Genomic DNA, 13,885 nt, shown 5'->3' on the forward strand with positions numbered 1-13,885 from the left:
TTTTTTCACTAACAGTTCTATTAAATTGTAGGGATATGTTATTAAAGCGTCAATAATAATAGCTAGGTAAAGTATGATACAACATTGAGTAAAAATAAAATAATTTGTTAATTTTTTACTAAAAACAACAGCACTTAAATTCTCAACTTGATCTTGATTGTCTCCTCTGTTCCTAAGAAACTGTACTCTTTCTCACCTACGGGGGTTTGAAAACGTTAACGGTCCCCAGTGCTGGGTCCCCATCTCCTCTCACGCTGTTTCTTGTCCCGCTGTGGCTTCCTGACACCTGCTCTCTCCTGCAGCTCTCCCTTCAGCTGGTGCCTCTGCTAGGAGGCCTGCCAGGCTCCCCACCGTCTTTCCAAATGGGAATCACGATGGGTCCTTCCTTCTCCTTCGAGGCCAGCTCGACTTCTTCACTATTCTGAACTGGTCCTCCTACCCAGCAAATTGCTAACTCACTTCACCATTGTGCCCCTACCCAGCGCTGCTCTGCGCAGAGTTCCTCTTCCCGAGCTCTAGGAGCTGGGCGCTTCTTGCCGTCTGTTTACTGGGTTTTAAAGAAACAAAAAAAAACCCTCTTTTTTAAATTTATAAACGAACAGCTTTTTTCCTCCTTTTCAAATGTCTTAAACACAATTTAACTGTATGTGAATGTTGGCACCGTAGCTGCGTACCGTCACAACCGCGGGCACTGCCTCCTTGCCCTCCCCGCCCATCCTCCCCGTTCTTCTGAGCTTGAAAGCCTGTACAAGGCCATTTTATATTCATGTGGTTAAATTACTGATGCATTTAAGTTCTGCTTTTTCCTTTGGTGCTTCTTAGGTCGGCTTGAGCAATCAGCAAATTGTACGCTCAGATTTCCTCTGCTGTTGGTATTGAGGTCTTATCATTGTGTCTCTGTTTCCATATTCTCTGAGGAACCAGCTGACTAAATACTAGATGGAGTGAGTTTCGATCTGCTTAGACTTAAGGCTGCTTTTTCTAAAGAATTTGTCTTGACAGGTATGATTATTAAAGAATAAAGTAATTTCAAAATTAGTGTTTTAAAAAGTAATTCCAAATCTCCTCTTCTAATCTTGGGTGTATTAAAAGTCTTTGAGGTATTGAAAAAAATGGTTCTGCAGTCTCTAGTTATAAAATACTGTATGTACAAAAACTAGCGTCACTGGCTTGGTGTAGTCATTGCTGTACTCCAGAATGTCCGTGTTTACACGTTGTAAATCTCTTAGGCCCCTTAAAAATGTGTTGGAATGTTTAAGCTTGAGGTTAATCACGTTTGAGTTAAGGAGGTCATTGTGTTGTTTTCCTAGTTGTTGTTTGTGTCCGTATATAGCCCATTAGCCCTTTCTGGGGATGGGAGCTGAGTCTCGGGTTACAGTAAGAAGAGATAAGGCTGCCTGCCATTCAATGCTTCAGAAGAATATTGTAATACACACTGCTTCTGTCAAGTGGATATACATGACAGCCCGTAAACATGGAAACCTATCCGGATAACTGTTGCTGGCCGCCAGTAGCCACATAAAGCCTGTTTTACATTCGGAAATGCTAAGCTTTTAGCTGTGACCTAACTAAGCAAAAGGAGTAATTTTCTGCCTTTCAGACTCATCAGCTGAGGCTTACAAAGCTTGAATGTTTTTCACAGGTGCCTTCAAACAAGTTTTTTTATTCTCTATACCTTCAGTTATTGGTAACCTGACAAACTGGAATTATTCTAAATGTTCACTTTCTAAAATTATATTTAGGATAATTTTTAATTATCCTAAATGATTCTTAGCCTTTTAGTCAAAGCCAATCTGTCTTCACATGGGTAAGCATGTGCTTATGAGGTTTAAGAAAAGACTTTCAAAAAAATCTTAACTTTATTTCCTTGCTGATAGCGTACACACTGTGTGCAGAAAGAGCAACTCCACTTTATTCTATGGTTTGATTATAGAAGCAGGGCTTTTGGGCATCTTGTCCTCCAGGACAAGGTTGTTTTTGGTTTTTTTCCTTAATTATCCTAATCCCTGAAAAGGTTATTGTGTTGGAAGTTGATTTAAAGCTGAGACAGTCTTCAGGAAAGAATAAATGGGTAGAGGAATTGTACATTTAAGGGAATTGTACATTTAAGGGAATCAAATTGCTTGTTTATAAGTACTGTGGTTTCAAACTGCCCTACAAGCTTTTTGTGTGTATCACGTCCTATTGCATCATCTGAGTTTGGGCCATTTACCAATGCTGTTTCCTCATCGAGCCCAAGAAAAGGAACATTTTCCATAAACTACTCTGCATCAACATTTGATTCTACTCTGCGTTCCAACTTTGAATTTTTTTCGCTATTAAATCTATGGCTTTTATTTAAATCAGGTCTGTTGATTTAAGTCAAGAGATATCTTTTCTTGATCGTATATTGTCAGAGATCTAAATAACAGTGGTTCATGAACATTCTTGCAAGAAGCTAAAATAACATTGTGACAAAAAGAATTTACTGGTAAAGATTTATTTTAATTGGATAACTGCTAAAAACTTAAGTAGGAAAAAACTTGTCTCATTTAAATTTGTAAGCCTGTTTAAGAAGTAATTTGGCTTTCAGGTTTCCTTGGAGTTCTCAGGGAGAAGTCATGTGGTTCATTTTTGTATTAGAAAACTAACCTTGAAAATAAATCTTTACCTATGTGCCCAAGAAAACTAAGAGAGTCCCTAATAATAATATTGTGCCCCAAATAAACTTAATATGCTGTTTCTTAATTCTTTGTATCCCTCTTATGTGATTCTTCACTGGCGTCTGGCTGAGCAGCAATAATAGCATTTCTTGAAGTAAACTTAATCCAAATTGCTTCTGTAATTCTTTTCCAGATAATGGATTCATACCTGATTCACTCCTAGAAGATGTGATGAAAGCATTGGACCTTGTTTCAGATCCTGAATAGTAAGCTACATACGAAGTATTACTCTTGATTCTGTTAAATGTAAAACGTTATACACACATTATTGCCTTTTTTAAAAAATCTAAGTGTTTATGCATATATGAAGCATAGCACTTGATATTAAGCAACGATTTAGGAAGCAGTCAGACCAATCGGTATTATAGCAGAGACTTGACTTACTTAAAGTGAGCTTCCTTTTCCACTCTGCATTATGGTCTAGTTTTTTAAAAAGGGTCCTAAAAATGTAAATGCCTTTTTCCTTATTTTTCTCACTGTGAAACTTCTTCCATGTTTTGAAATTTTGTGCATGTCTTTAGCACCTTCAGCAAAAGTAGTGACAGGTATGTAGAATGTCTGTGTTGCTAGTCGTCCCGCTTAAATAACCAGCAGGCCTTTGACATTCAGTCTTAAAGACCCTGAACATTCTAAATGATCTGAAACTTTTGCAAGTGGCCCCAGTATGTTACAGAATATAATTTTCAGTATTGCCTAACATTAATATCAGTCGTTGTCTTCGTTAATAATGTACATTATTACATCTATAACTTCTTCCATAAATTTGGGATCTTTATTATCCATGGGAAAAGCTCTCTCTGGTTAAGTGGATAGATCTTTTGATCAAATATGGTAATCAAATATATAATAGATTAATCAAATATAGGTGATTTAAAAATCACATTTGATCTACACTATGTTTTCCTTTTTCTGCACAGTTGTCTTTTGTTTTTTCCCCCTTCTGAAAATGTATCTGACAGTGAACAAACTTTAGCTTACAAACATTTAAGGAAAGGATTCAGCAAAAGCAGCATAAAACATATTGGTACACAGTTTTTAGAACTTGGTCCTGTTCTGCTTTTAAATAGTTAGGGTGTATTTTCTTCAAAAGTATGAAATACATATAAACATTTGCAGACTAATCACATCTGAATTAATATGTCTCAATGTCAGTACCTAGCGCTGTGATGTTACCCTTACTTAGTAGACATAATTGTTGATTCCAACTTAAAGAGGAGAAATTCAGAGACAGTTGAACTAGTCCAATAAATGAGATAATAGTAACTACCGTACTTCTTAACTGATTTCCAAGTGGAGACCTTGTTTACATTGCTCTAATATGCAAAAGGAAATTGAGCTGAGGTAATTTTGGTTACTAACAATTCTTAAGATGGGAAGGAGGAAAAAGGCAAAGTTGGTTTTTTGTTTCAGATTCTTACGTAGATGCCTATACGTCAGCTACTTAATTTTCCTTGTTTTATCAGAATACATAACATACCCTGAATTTTAAAGTTAGCACAGTAGAGTCAAATTGTTTTTCTAGAAGTAGCTGAAAGATTGCACTGAGTTATTTATTCGGTCCTTTGGTCTAGTCACGTTTATAATATGTGATGGCCCATTAACAGGGCCTTATTATCAAGGACTAGTAAATTATATTAAATATAATATGACCTTGCCTTTCTCTGTTTCATGTCATAACCTCCTGGCATTACTCAGACCCATTAAAGTGTCATATCCTTTGCATGTTGTACAGTTGACCCTTGGACAACACAGGGGTTAGGGGCACTGACCCCCGCACAGATGAAAATCCGTGTGTAACTTTTGACTCCCCCAAAACTTAACTACTAATAGCTTACTGTTAACTAGAAACCTTACCAGTAACATAAACAGTCTATTAACACATATTTTGTATGTTATATATATTATATTACTGTATTCTTAAAGTAAGCTAAAGAAGAGAAAATGTTATTAGGAAAATCATAAGGAAGAGAATTTATTTATGGTACATGTATTTATTGAAAAAAAAAAATCCACATATACGTGGACCTGTGCAGTTCAAACCCATATTATTCAAGGGTCAACTGTATAATAAGTTGTATTTAACCTGACATTTATAGTTTGAAAGATAACATGGAGAATGAAAATTTTCTGCAAAGACCATTTTCATTTTTAAAACTCTCTTCAAACTGCAGTCCACTTTTCTCCGCCTTCTTTCTAGTCACACATAATACCTGTCAGCAGCCTGGGCTACACCTGATCGTTACACCTATACTTCAGCTCTTTGAGAATTATCTTACCTTATTTAACCTTCAGTTTACACTGTAAGAATTTTAAGCCTCCACCTCATTTGGTTCTTGAAAGTAAGCTTTTTCGGAGATGTTTCTGTTTATCTGATGTACCACTGCTTTTGATGCTGTTTCTTTTTCTCTTTGGGCTTAAAAAAAAAAAAGGTTTATTTTAAGTTAAATGCCTCTTTTGATAGTTAAATTCAGGCATAGCCATGAAGCAAAGAGACTGCCTTTGGGAGGTTAAAAGCCTGTTTTCACAAGCCTGGGTTTTTAAGTTACTTTACCTAATAAGGAACAATATTCCAAAGTCATCATCATAATTTAAATTCTAAATAGTAACAGATTACTCTCGTTTAAAAATAACCAAGTTTTGGCAAATTAGATGTCATCCTGTGTATTTGTCATTAAGGGTTTAAAAAGAACAGCTGTCAGGATTTTTGGCAGTCAGATGTGTTACAGTAATTTAATCATGGAAGAAGAAAAATAAGCTTTTTTCCCATTGGTATCCACTGTTTTTCTTTTTTCTCTCCCCATAGTATAAATCTCATGAAGAATAAATTAGATCCAGAAGGATTAGGAATCATATTATTGGGTCCATTTCTTCAAGAATTTTTTCCTGATCAGGTAACATAGCTGAAGAAATATATTTATTGTTTTGTTCTGTTGGGAGGATCATATTATGATTGTTTCAGCATTTTTTTCTACTAGTTAAAAATGTTCTCACATGCAGATATTAGACTAATAAAGCACTATTATCATGTAAATACTTTCCCAACAGAGAGGATAGAAGAGTTGTGTGTTCCAATACAGCAACACAAAACTTTGGGGGACAGGGGTGGTGGAAGAGAGTATATACACCAATATAGACACATTGATATTGTTTTTCTAAAGGAAGATTCAAATTCAGAAGTTTGTGGAGTAAAAAGAGAAAGATTCTCTTAAACCGAAAGATTCTCTTAAACCACTCCCACCCCTGTTTTCCTTCTCTCGGGTAACTGTTGTTAATTGATTGGTATGTATCTTTTTAGAACTTTCTAAATACTAGCAAAGAAGGTAAAGGAGCCTGCATGTAGTGCGAACCGCTACCAGTGTAAGTTCGAGGAGAATTTTAGTTGAGTAAAAAGGAAAGCCTTTTACTGGAGTGGAGCTGTGCTGCTTCATGCTGGGACATGCCTTCCACTGGCTGTGAAGGAGCTGAGTTAAAAGGATCTATCTATACCCGTCTCAGTATGCTCAAGTTATGTCTGTGTCATTGGCTAATTCTACAGCCTACACCTGGCTTGTCTTCCTATCTGAGTGCAGGGTTTTACCACCCACCCAAATTATTTAGCCAGGTGTATTGTGATCATTTCATCAGATACCAGCATGGTTTATGGTAAGACTAGCGGGCGCAGCTACCATTTATTGAGCATGTACTATGCACCCAGGCACCGTGTGCCCTACAAATTAGGTATTATTTTCCCCCCATTTTTGTCAATGAGGAAACAGAGGATTAGAGAACTTAAGAAAATGGTTTAACGTCATACTGCTAGCATGAGGCGAATTCAGGATTCAGTGTAGGCTATCCAAGCAAAGAGACAAAGTACTTTAACCACTGTTTTACACTACCTTTCGTTGCTATTTATTTTATATCAGTTGTTAGTTACTAGAACTGGAGATATGTAAATTGTATTCAATTGTAGTAAAATATTTATTTTGTAGGTTAAAGTATATTAACTAACTCTGAAAATCAACAGCCAAATTATCTAAGCGACTAATTGCACTGACTCATGTGTACAATTAAGATGATTGAATAAATTCTAGAGTTTTCTATTTTGTAAAGCATTTGAAGGGGATACAAAAAATTATGAGAGCTTAGATTTTAGACATGAAAAGTTGAAAACAGTTAAAAATGTAAACAGTCTTTCAAAATAACAGCTGAAGAGATAATGCAAAGTAGTATATGATTCACCAATTAATTGAGACGATTGTTAGAAAGACCCCAAAGTAATAGGGAACCCAAATAGTGTGTTTAAGGCAAACTTTACCAAGTAAGATTTGAACCAGATCTTGAAAAATGAGAAAATACTTCAAAAAAATCACAAATGTGCAAAGAGCCAACAACCAAAGGTCTCTTCATGGGAAGATGAAGAATATGCTTGTCTCAAACAGAATTCAGGAAGGTGAGTGGTTGGAGATAAGACTGGAAGGGTAGGTTAGGTCCTGTAGTTTAGGCTTCTTAGTTGCAAATCCCAGCCTGAACTGCCTGACGTGGGCCAGAAAGATAGGAATTGGGAGGAGTAGCTCACAGCAATGGGAGGACAGAGGAAGCAGCGCCTGGAAGGTGGTGCCAGGAGCCTCTGGGGCTGGAAGGAGTCTCATCCCCACCTCATCCCTTCTCGTTGGAAAGGAGCTCCTTCTCTTGCTTCCAACTGGAAAAAATTCCAAGGAGGGACACTGGACCAACTTTTGTCACAATCAGATATGGCCAGGAAGATCCTTAAGGGGGATGGGCACCTGCAGGGGGCCCGACCGTTAACGGCCTTCAAGGCTACGTTTAGGGAGGTGAACTTGAGCTTTAGCGAACTGAGAACCAAAGAACAGTGGGAATGACATGATCACTTTCTCTGGAAGTTAGTATAATGATTTATTCAGTTTCCTTTCTCTATTGAATGTTAAATCTCTCAGCCCTATGTTTCCTTTTCACAGTTAAGGTTCACAATATTCAGAAGATATTTGTGGGGATGGAAACCCCCAATTTGGTACTATGGACCGAATTGGAAGTATTGGTGCATATGTTTGGAATCTGAGTGAAAGTGGTATCACTGCCTTTCTCTGTTTATTGAGAGGAACAAATTATAAGCAGAAAAAAAGCAGAGATACATTTTAGGAAATTTTTTTGCATTTTAGAACTGTGTCCTTTTTTAAAAAAAATTACAGTAATATATGCACTTATTTAAAAATATAAACTGTAGAAGAGCTTAAAAATCAGCACTCCCCCACTTTCCAGTCTCTTCCCCAGAAGCAAATTTCAGCTTTTAGATTTTATGGTAGTTAACTGCATAAGTCTAAGTGTCTTGCTTTGTCAGATGATTCCGTAATCAAAGGAGGTGGAATTAAGAAACTTCCATTTTAATTTCAATTGCTAATTAGAAATTGCCTGATATAAAGATTTAAAGTTTTAATTGTTCTTTGTTTATAACAGGGTTCCAGTGGTCCAGAGTCTTTTACTGTCTACCACTACAATGGACTGAAGCAATCAAATTACAATGAAAAGGTATGATAACTCACGTTGTGATTTGTCTTCACCTGGCTTGATAAAATATAGGAGTATATAACAGTGTTTGATTCCCATAAACTTGCCACCTCAGGAAGGAGATTATTCTAGGAGTCTCTTCACTATCAGAGCATATTTTAGACCTGGACTCAGTGAGCTCTTCATTGGAATGTTGGAGCAGTAGTGTCACTGGGACAAGATAACTCCATCTACATACATGTTGTTACCCTTGGGTGTTGTAGATATTACCAAATCAAGTTTAGTGTGCTGAAAGTTACTGATCTGTTTAAATGGAGAAAGAAGGGGTAAGAGTGAGATTTTTGATTTAGAAAAATATTTTAAAGGATTTAAATTAACATCCATAACACCTAGCATTTATTGAGCATTTACCTGGAATTGGCTTAAGCACTTTGTTTTATCTGAAGTTTAACACCATCCCATGAAGTAAGTATTGCCTGTATATCCCCCTTTTACAGTGGAGGAAACTGCCGCATGGGAGAGGTAAGCAGCTTGCCGCCGTCAGGCAGCCGGGAAACGGCGGAGCTGCGACGGGAGCCGAGGGTGTCCCCCTTAGAGCCCGCGGCTCACCCGCTGTGCTTTGCTCCACGGACAAAGGCACATCAGTGCTTCACGTCCAGATATACGCACCGGCTTTAAATCAAAACTTTGGTCTCGCCCATTCACCCTCTTTGATTAATGAGCTTTGCCTACACCTAAGATACAGCTCCTGTGTTTGCATTTATGCCAGTAACAGTCACAGTAGCTATAGCTAATATTAGAAGGTGTAAAGCCTAACGTGCCTTTTTTGTGTGTGTGGGGGAATACAGAAGTTATTCCTTTATTTTACTATAACTTTTAAATCTCAGAAAGCAGAAACCAAACCAAAAAACCAACTATTTATACAAAGAAAATAATAAACTATAAAACTGTACTAAGGGAGTAAAGGAAGACTTGAACAAATGATGACAGAAAGGGTGATAATTGAGCACGCTGTGTTGCAGAGAGCAGGGCGATTCCCGGCAGCGTCAACAGACTCACCCCTCACAGTTGGGAGCTCCCACTGGCTTTTGAGTTGGAAGGTGCCATAGAGACAGTTGGTGCTGAACCGCTATTTACTTCCCTCACGAATGGCCTCCGGTGTCTTGAAATACTGTGGCAGGGGGTGTCTTCTTCCAGTGCCAGCAACTGGCCCCATTGTCCTGAAGCAAGTGGTTCCGTTTTTAATACCTTAAACGATTAACCTCTGTACTAGAGTATAATTGCTCTACAATGGTGTGTCAGTTTCTGCTTTATAACGAAGTGAATCAGCTATACACATACATGTATCCCCATATCTCCTCCCTCTTGCGTCTCCCTCCCACCCTCGCTATCCCACACCTCTAGGTGGTCACAAAGCACAGAGCTGATCTCCCTGTGCGGCTGCTTCCCACTAGCTGTTTTACATTTGGTGGCTAACATGCCTTTTTAATTTGAAATACCCGTGCTGGTTTCAGATGTATCTAAATTGGGGATGGCTAGAGAAAATAGATCATAATGCATATTAGATGCATAATTTCAGTTAGAGCAAATCTAAACCTGCGACTAAAACTTATTTTCATAACAATATAAATTAGAACTTTTGTTACATTAGGTTTGAAGATCTTTTTCATAGTAAAATGATTGGCTGATATCTATAGCAAAATATAAATTGTCAGTAAGCCAGCTTGTATGCTCTGTTCTAATGTGTGTAAATGAGTGCTTCCTCTAGAGTTTGAAGTTTTATGTAGCCTTGTCATAGAAGGTACTTTATAGTCACTACTTAGTTCCTTGCCTATACGATCCCTGCAAGGTAGGCAGTCAAATATTATCCATATTTTACAGATGAGGCCTCTGAGACAGGGAGATTAAGTGACTCACCCAGGGTCACACAGCAAGTCATTGGCAGAGCAGGGATTGGAACTGAGTTCCTGATTCCCAATCGTGTCCTTGGTCTGCTTGACCACGCTACCTGTATATAGTAAGTTTTCAAGTCGTGCTCATGACAAGCGTCTGACATACTAACAAAGAGGTCAGAAATCAAAGATGAACTATTAACATGACAGTAGTATGTAAGCACCCTTAACACAAAGCATGTATGCCATTAAGTTGCAGAGGTATACCGTAAAGTTACTCAGGAGCTAGAAATCTGGTAGACCACAGAGTAAGGTACTACTAAAAATATCTGAGGAAACAGACAACAGAAGGCTGGCCAAGCGGAAGGGAATGTGACCCACCAGGGGGCACAGGCCAGGGAGGCCACACAGGTAGGTCGGGGTACTCCACCCAAGCAGGTCTGCTCTAACACCATGAGCAAGGGATTTTCAGAGAAAAGTTTTGCTTTGGAGAGCTGAAAAGCATGACTTAACAGTTCTAATAGTAAATTTATTCCATCAAAACTAGAAAGTACTACAGCAACCGAAGTACAGATGCAAAAAAGTAAAAGTATTTGTTTCACATTAAAGTATGTCTTTAGAGCCTCCTAAAAAGAGATTTATGAAACCAAATTATCTGGCCTAGTAATAGAAAATATTCCCATATTTAATGTATTTTAAGGAGACTCCAACTTAAGGCTAATCAGGTTGTTTCTCTTGGCTCCTTGGTCAAATAGTTTATAGCTTTTATCTTGGAAGAACGTAATTACAATCATGTGTATCAGCCACTGAGTGTAAAAATCATTACACATACTTTGGAAGAGGGTAGTCGTCTGTATCTGTTCCTTTTAAATTATGCAGTTAGAATTTCTCTTGGTACAAAGCGAAATTCATGACTGAATGCTTTAATGTATACGGTGGGCACTTATAATGAGGTAGGGCTTTAGCTAGTATGTTACTTCACAAATGACTTCTAAAAGTTGTTTAAAGAAATCAGAATAAAACTTTTCTGACATCTATCCACCTGCCAGTGTATCTTTTTAATAGTCATTGCCATTACATATAGAGATTTTTGTTTCTGACCTGACGTCCTTTAATTTTTTTTCTCCATGATTTTTCATGCAGAAGAAAGTATATTCATGAATAGTATTTCAGAAGTATTTAGTACAATAATAGAAAATTTCATTGACAAACATCCAGTTTGCTTGCAGCTCTGGAAATTCAACATTTAGATTGAAAGAAGAAAATAAGTCCTTCTCAGAATATATAGCTGAGTGCCTCCATATTAAAGCAATAGGAACTAAGTAAATGTTGTTATATAAAGAAAATATATTACTGGAAGAATGATTTTTCTTTTATCAGAAATAGTATGTTCTTGGGATTTGCATACACTTCTTATAAATCATGATCTTACAATCTAAATTCAGCTAGTAGTTAAAATTGTTTCACCATCTCATTTCCAGATTTATTTTCACATTAATCAGGAAGCAGATATTCTAGCTTATAATTTCTATCAGAATAAAACTAGATATAAAGTTCCATATGAAACAGTACACAGTGCCCTGTTTGTTTGTAGCCTATGAAAAGCTCTGTATCCCTCACAAGACTTTGCTAAGAATATTGATTGACTGACCTTGTGGCTTTATTTTGTTCAACAGGTAATGTATGTGGAAGGAACCGCAGTTGTTATGGGTTTTGAAGATCCCATGCTACAGACAGATGACACTCCTATTAAACGCTGTCTCCAAACCAAATGGCCATACATTGAATTACTCTGGACCACAGATCGGTCTCCTTCACTAAACTGATTTGCCGAAGTATTTATAAGGAAGATTGTAGTAGCAGATGTTGAAAGAGGGATGAAAGACTGGCGATTGGCTCAATTAAGCTATACACTGGTATCATTGATTAACTGTAAATAACAATTGAAAACACATTTTCAGTGTTTAAGATATGTTTAAATTATTTGTTTTAAAGCTTTAAGTTAAAGGTTACCCTATTTAAACTCTTTATGTGAAATTTACTAGCAAAACTAAGCTGTAATCAAAGTTTATCACTGTTGCAGTCAGATAATTTGGTCATTTATCAAGCATCGTATTATAACATTTTTATATTGAGTATCAAAGTTACTATTTATAAACTTCTACTTGGGGTTTTATTTCATTCAGGCACAGTTTATTGTTTAAATGATTCTGGCATGCAATATATCAGCCTCCACACTGAAATGCAAAAGAGTTTATCTTTGTTATTTTCTAAAATCTGGTTTCCATTAGAAACATTGATTGATAAATAACAAATTGTCAACCTGGACCTTTGACAATTGGCTTAGCTCTGGCATGTTTATAAAAAGTAGAAGCTATAAGGGAACATTACCATTTATTCACAGACATATAGAGGAAAGAGAATCTGATAGTCTTAAGACTGTCAGCTTTCACTGTATTGCCAAATACACTTCTCCAAATTTGTCCTAACAGCCCCGTAAGCCAGCTTTCTTGTATATTTTAAATGTGATAAATGCATGAGAACATCTGCTATTACATTAGTATATTGCATTATTTATGATGACCCTAGTGGATGGCCTAAATAAACACTTTTTTTCTTCAACTATATCCTTGATTTTTCACATTCATGGCTCAAAATAAATACTTTTAAATGATTCTGCCCAGTAACCCTGAGAGCACAGCATAGAACAGACGCCTGCCAGATGCACACGACCCCTCGACAGGGACACCAAACCTTCTGCTTACCTAGGACTTTTGTAACTCAGACAGCCAGGAGCACCAGAACCTGACGGGCAGCTGTCTGCATCAGTGGACAGAGTTGCAGAAGCCCCATCCTGTTCACTGAGAGAGATTTACTATATGTTGATAGGTTTGTTGCCCAGCAATTTGAGATGTGAATAGCCAGAAAATACTTTCTTTCCTTCACTTGAGAAGCCAACAAGATATCCTCTTAGGAATTTTAGAACTGAACTTTTACCTTCAACAGTATAGTTGAATATGTATTTCCTCTCTAAGTCTCTTGGGGGTTTTATTTATATTTTTATAGACATTAACAATTACAATGATTAGATTTTAGCATAGGAAAAAAGTAGCACAAAATTTTATATATAACAACTTTTGGTAGCACTGTGTTCAGGAGTGTGATACTAGCTACTACAGTTACAGCTGTAAAGTGTATTTTTGGTACATCTTGCCTATTACCAAATGGCTGTAAAACACATTATACTAGAATTAATCTCTAACTCTGGTCCTAAATTCCATAAGGATTATGAAAAAGCATAGATTCTTCTCAAACATTGAGCCTACAGTGTAGTCATTTCTCCTTACAGTTGCTTCATAACAAACCATCCCAAAATTCCACAACATAATCATTTTACAAAGCCTGTGGCTCAGGAGTTTGAACAGAATACGGTGGGCATGGCTTATCTGCCTCTCAATCTGGAGGCCCAGCTGGGAAACTGTAGGTTTCTTAACTCATATGACTGGCATGACTGGGACCTTAGCTTGATCTAACTGACAACTGTCAAACACGACATCAAACAAACAACTGCAGATACATTTTCTTTTCACGTCCAAGTGGGACACTTACCAAAACAGACTATATGCTGGACCATAAAACAAACTTAGAAAATCCCCAAAAGTCTGGAAATTAAGCAGCACACTTCTGAATAACCCAAGGGTCAAAGTGGAATTGCACTGGGAATTAGAACATATTTTTTACTGAATGATAATGAAAATAGTACATAGTAAAAATTGTGGAATGTAAATA

The 13,885-nt window shown here is 37.1% G+C and overlaps 1 protein-coding gene and 1 long non-coding RNA gene across 4 annotated transcripts in view; one reads left to right on the forward strand and one right to left on the reverse strand.

Moving 5' to 3' along the window:
* MINDY3 (MINDY lysine 48 deubiquitinase 3) overlaps window positions 1–12,715 on the forward strand; it is a 94,451-nt gene extending 81,736 nt beyond the window's left edge. For 2 of the 3 annotated variants that reach the window (XM_004278602.3, XM_033403462.2), the window contains 4 exons: window positions 2,836–2,908; window positions 5,506–5,593; window positions 8,154–8,225; window positions 11,773–12,715. In XM_004278602.3, coding sequence (XP_004278650.1) covers window positions 2,836–2,908; window positions 5,506–5,593; window positions 8,154–8,225; window positions 11,773–11,922 — 383 coding nt within the window. In that variant the 3' untranslated portion in view covers window positions 11,923–12,715. Of the gene's footprint in view, window positions 1–2,835; window positions 2,909–5,505; window positions 5,594–8,153; window positions 8,226–8,319; window positions 10,222–11,772 lie in introns of all 3 variants that reach the window. The other variant, XR_007475851.1, reaches the window with a different exon arrangement.
* Window positions 1–13,885, reverse strand: part of LOC117196125 (uncharacterized) — a 224,209-nt gene that overhangs the window by 28,824 nt on the left and 181,500 nt on the right. Inside the window, exons 10-11 of the long non-coding RNA XR_004476189.2 lie at window positions 9,264–9,424; window positions 4,979–5,115 (exon numbers count right to left, since the gene is read on the reverse strand). This is a non-coding gene — a long non-coding RNA (uncharacterized LOC117196125). The remainder of the gene's footprint in view (window positions 1–4,978; window positions 5,116–9,263; window positions 9,425–13,885) is intronic.

Source organism: Orcinus orca, chromosome 2, assembly GCF_937001465.1.
Source record: "Orcinus orca chromosome 2, mOrcOrc1.1, whole genome shotgun sequence".
Classification (NCBI taxonomy): Eukaryota; Metazoa; Chordata; class Mammalia; order Artiodactyla; family Delphinidae; genus Orcinus; species Orcinus orca.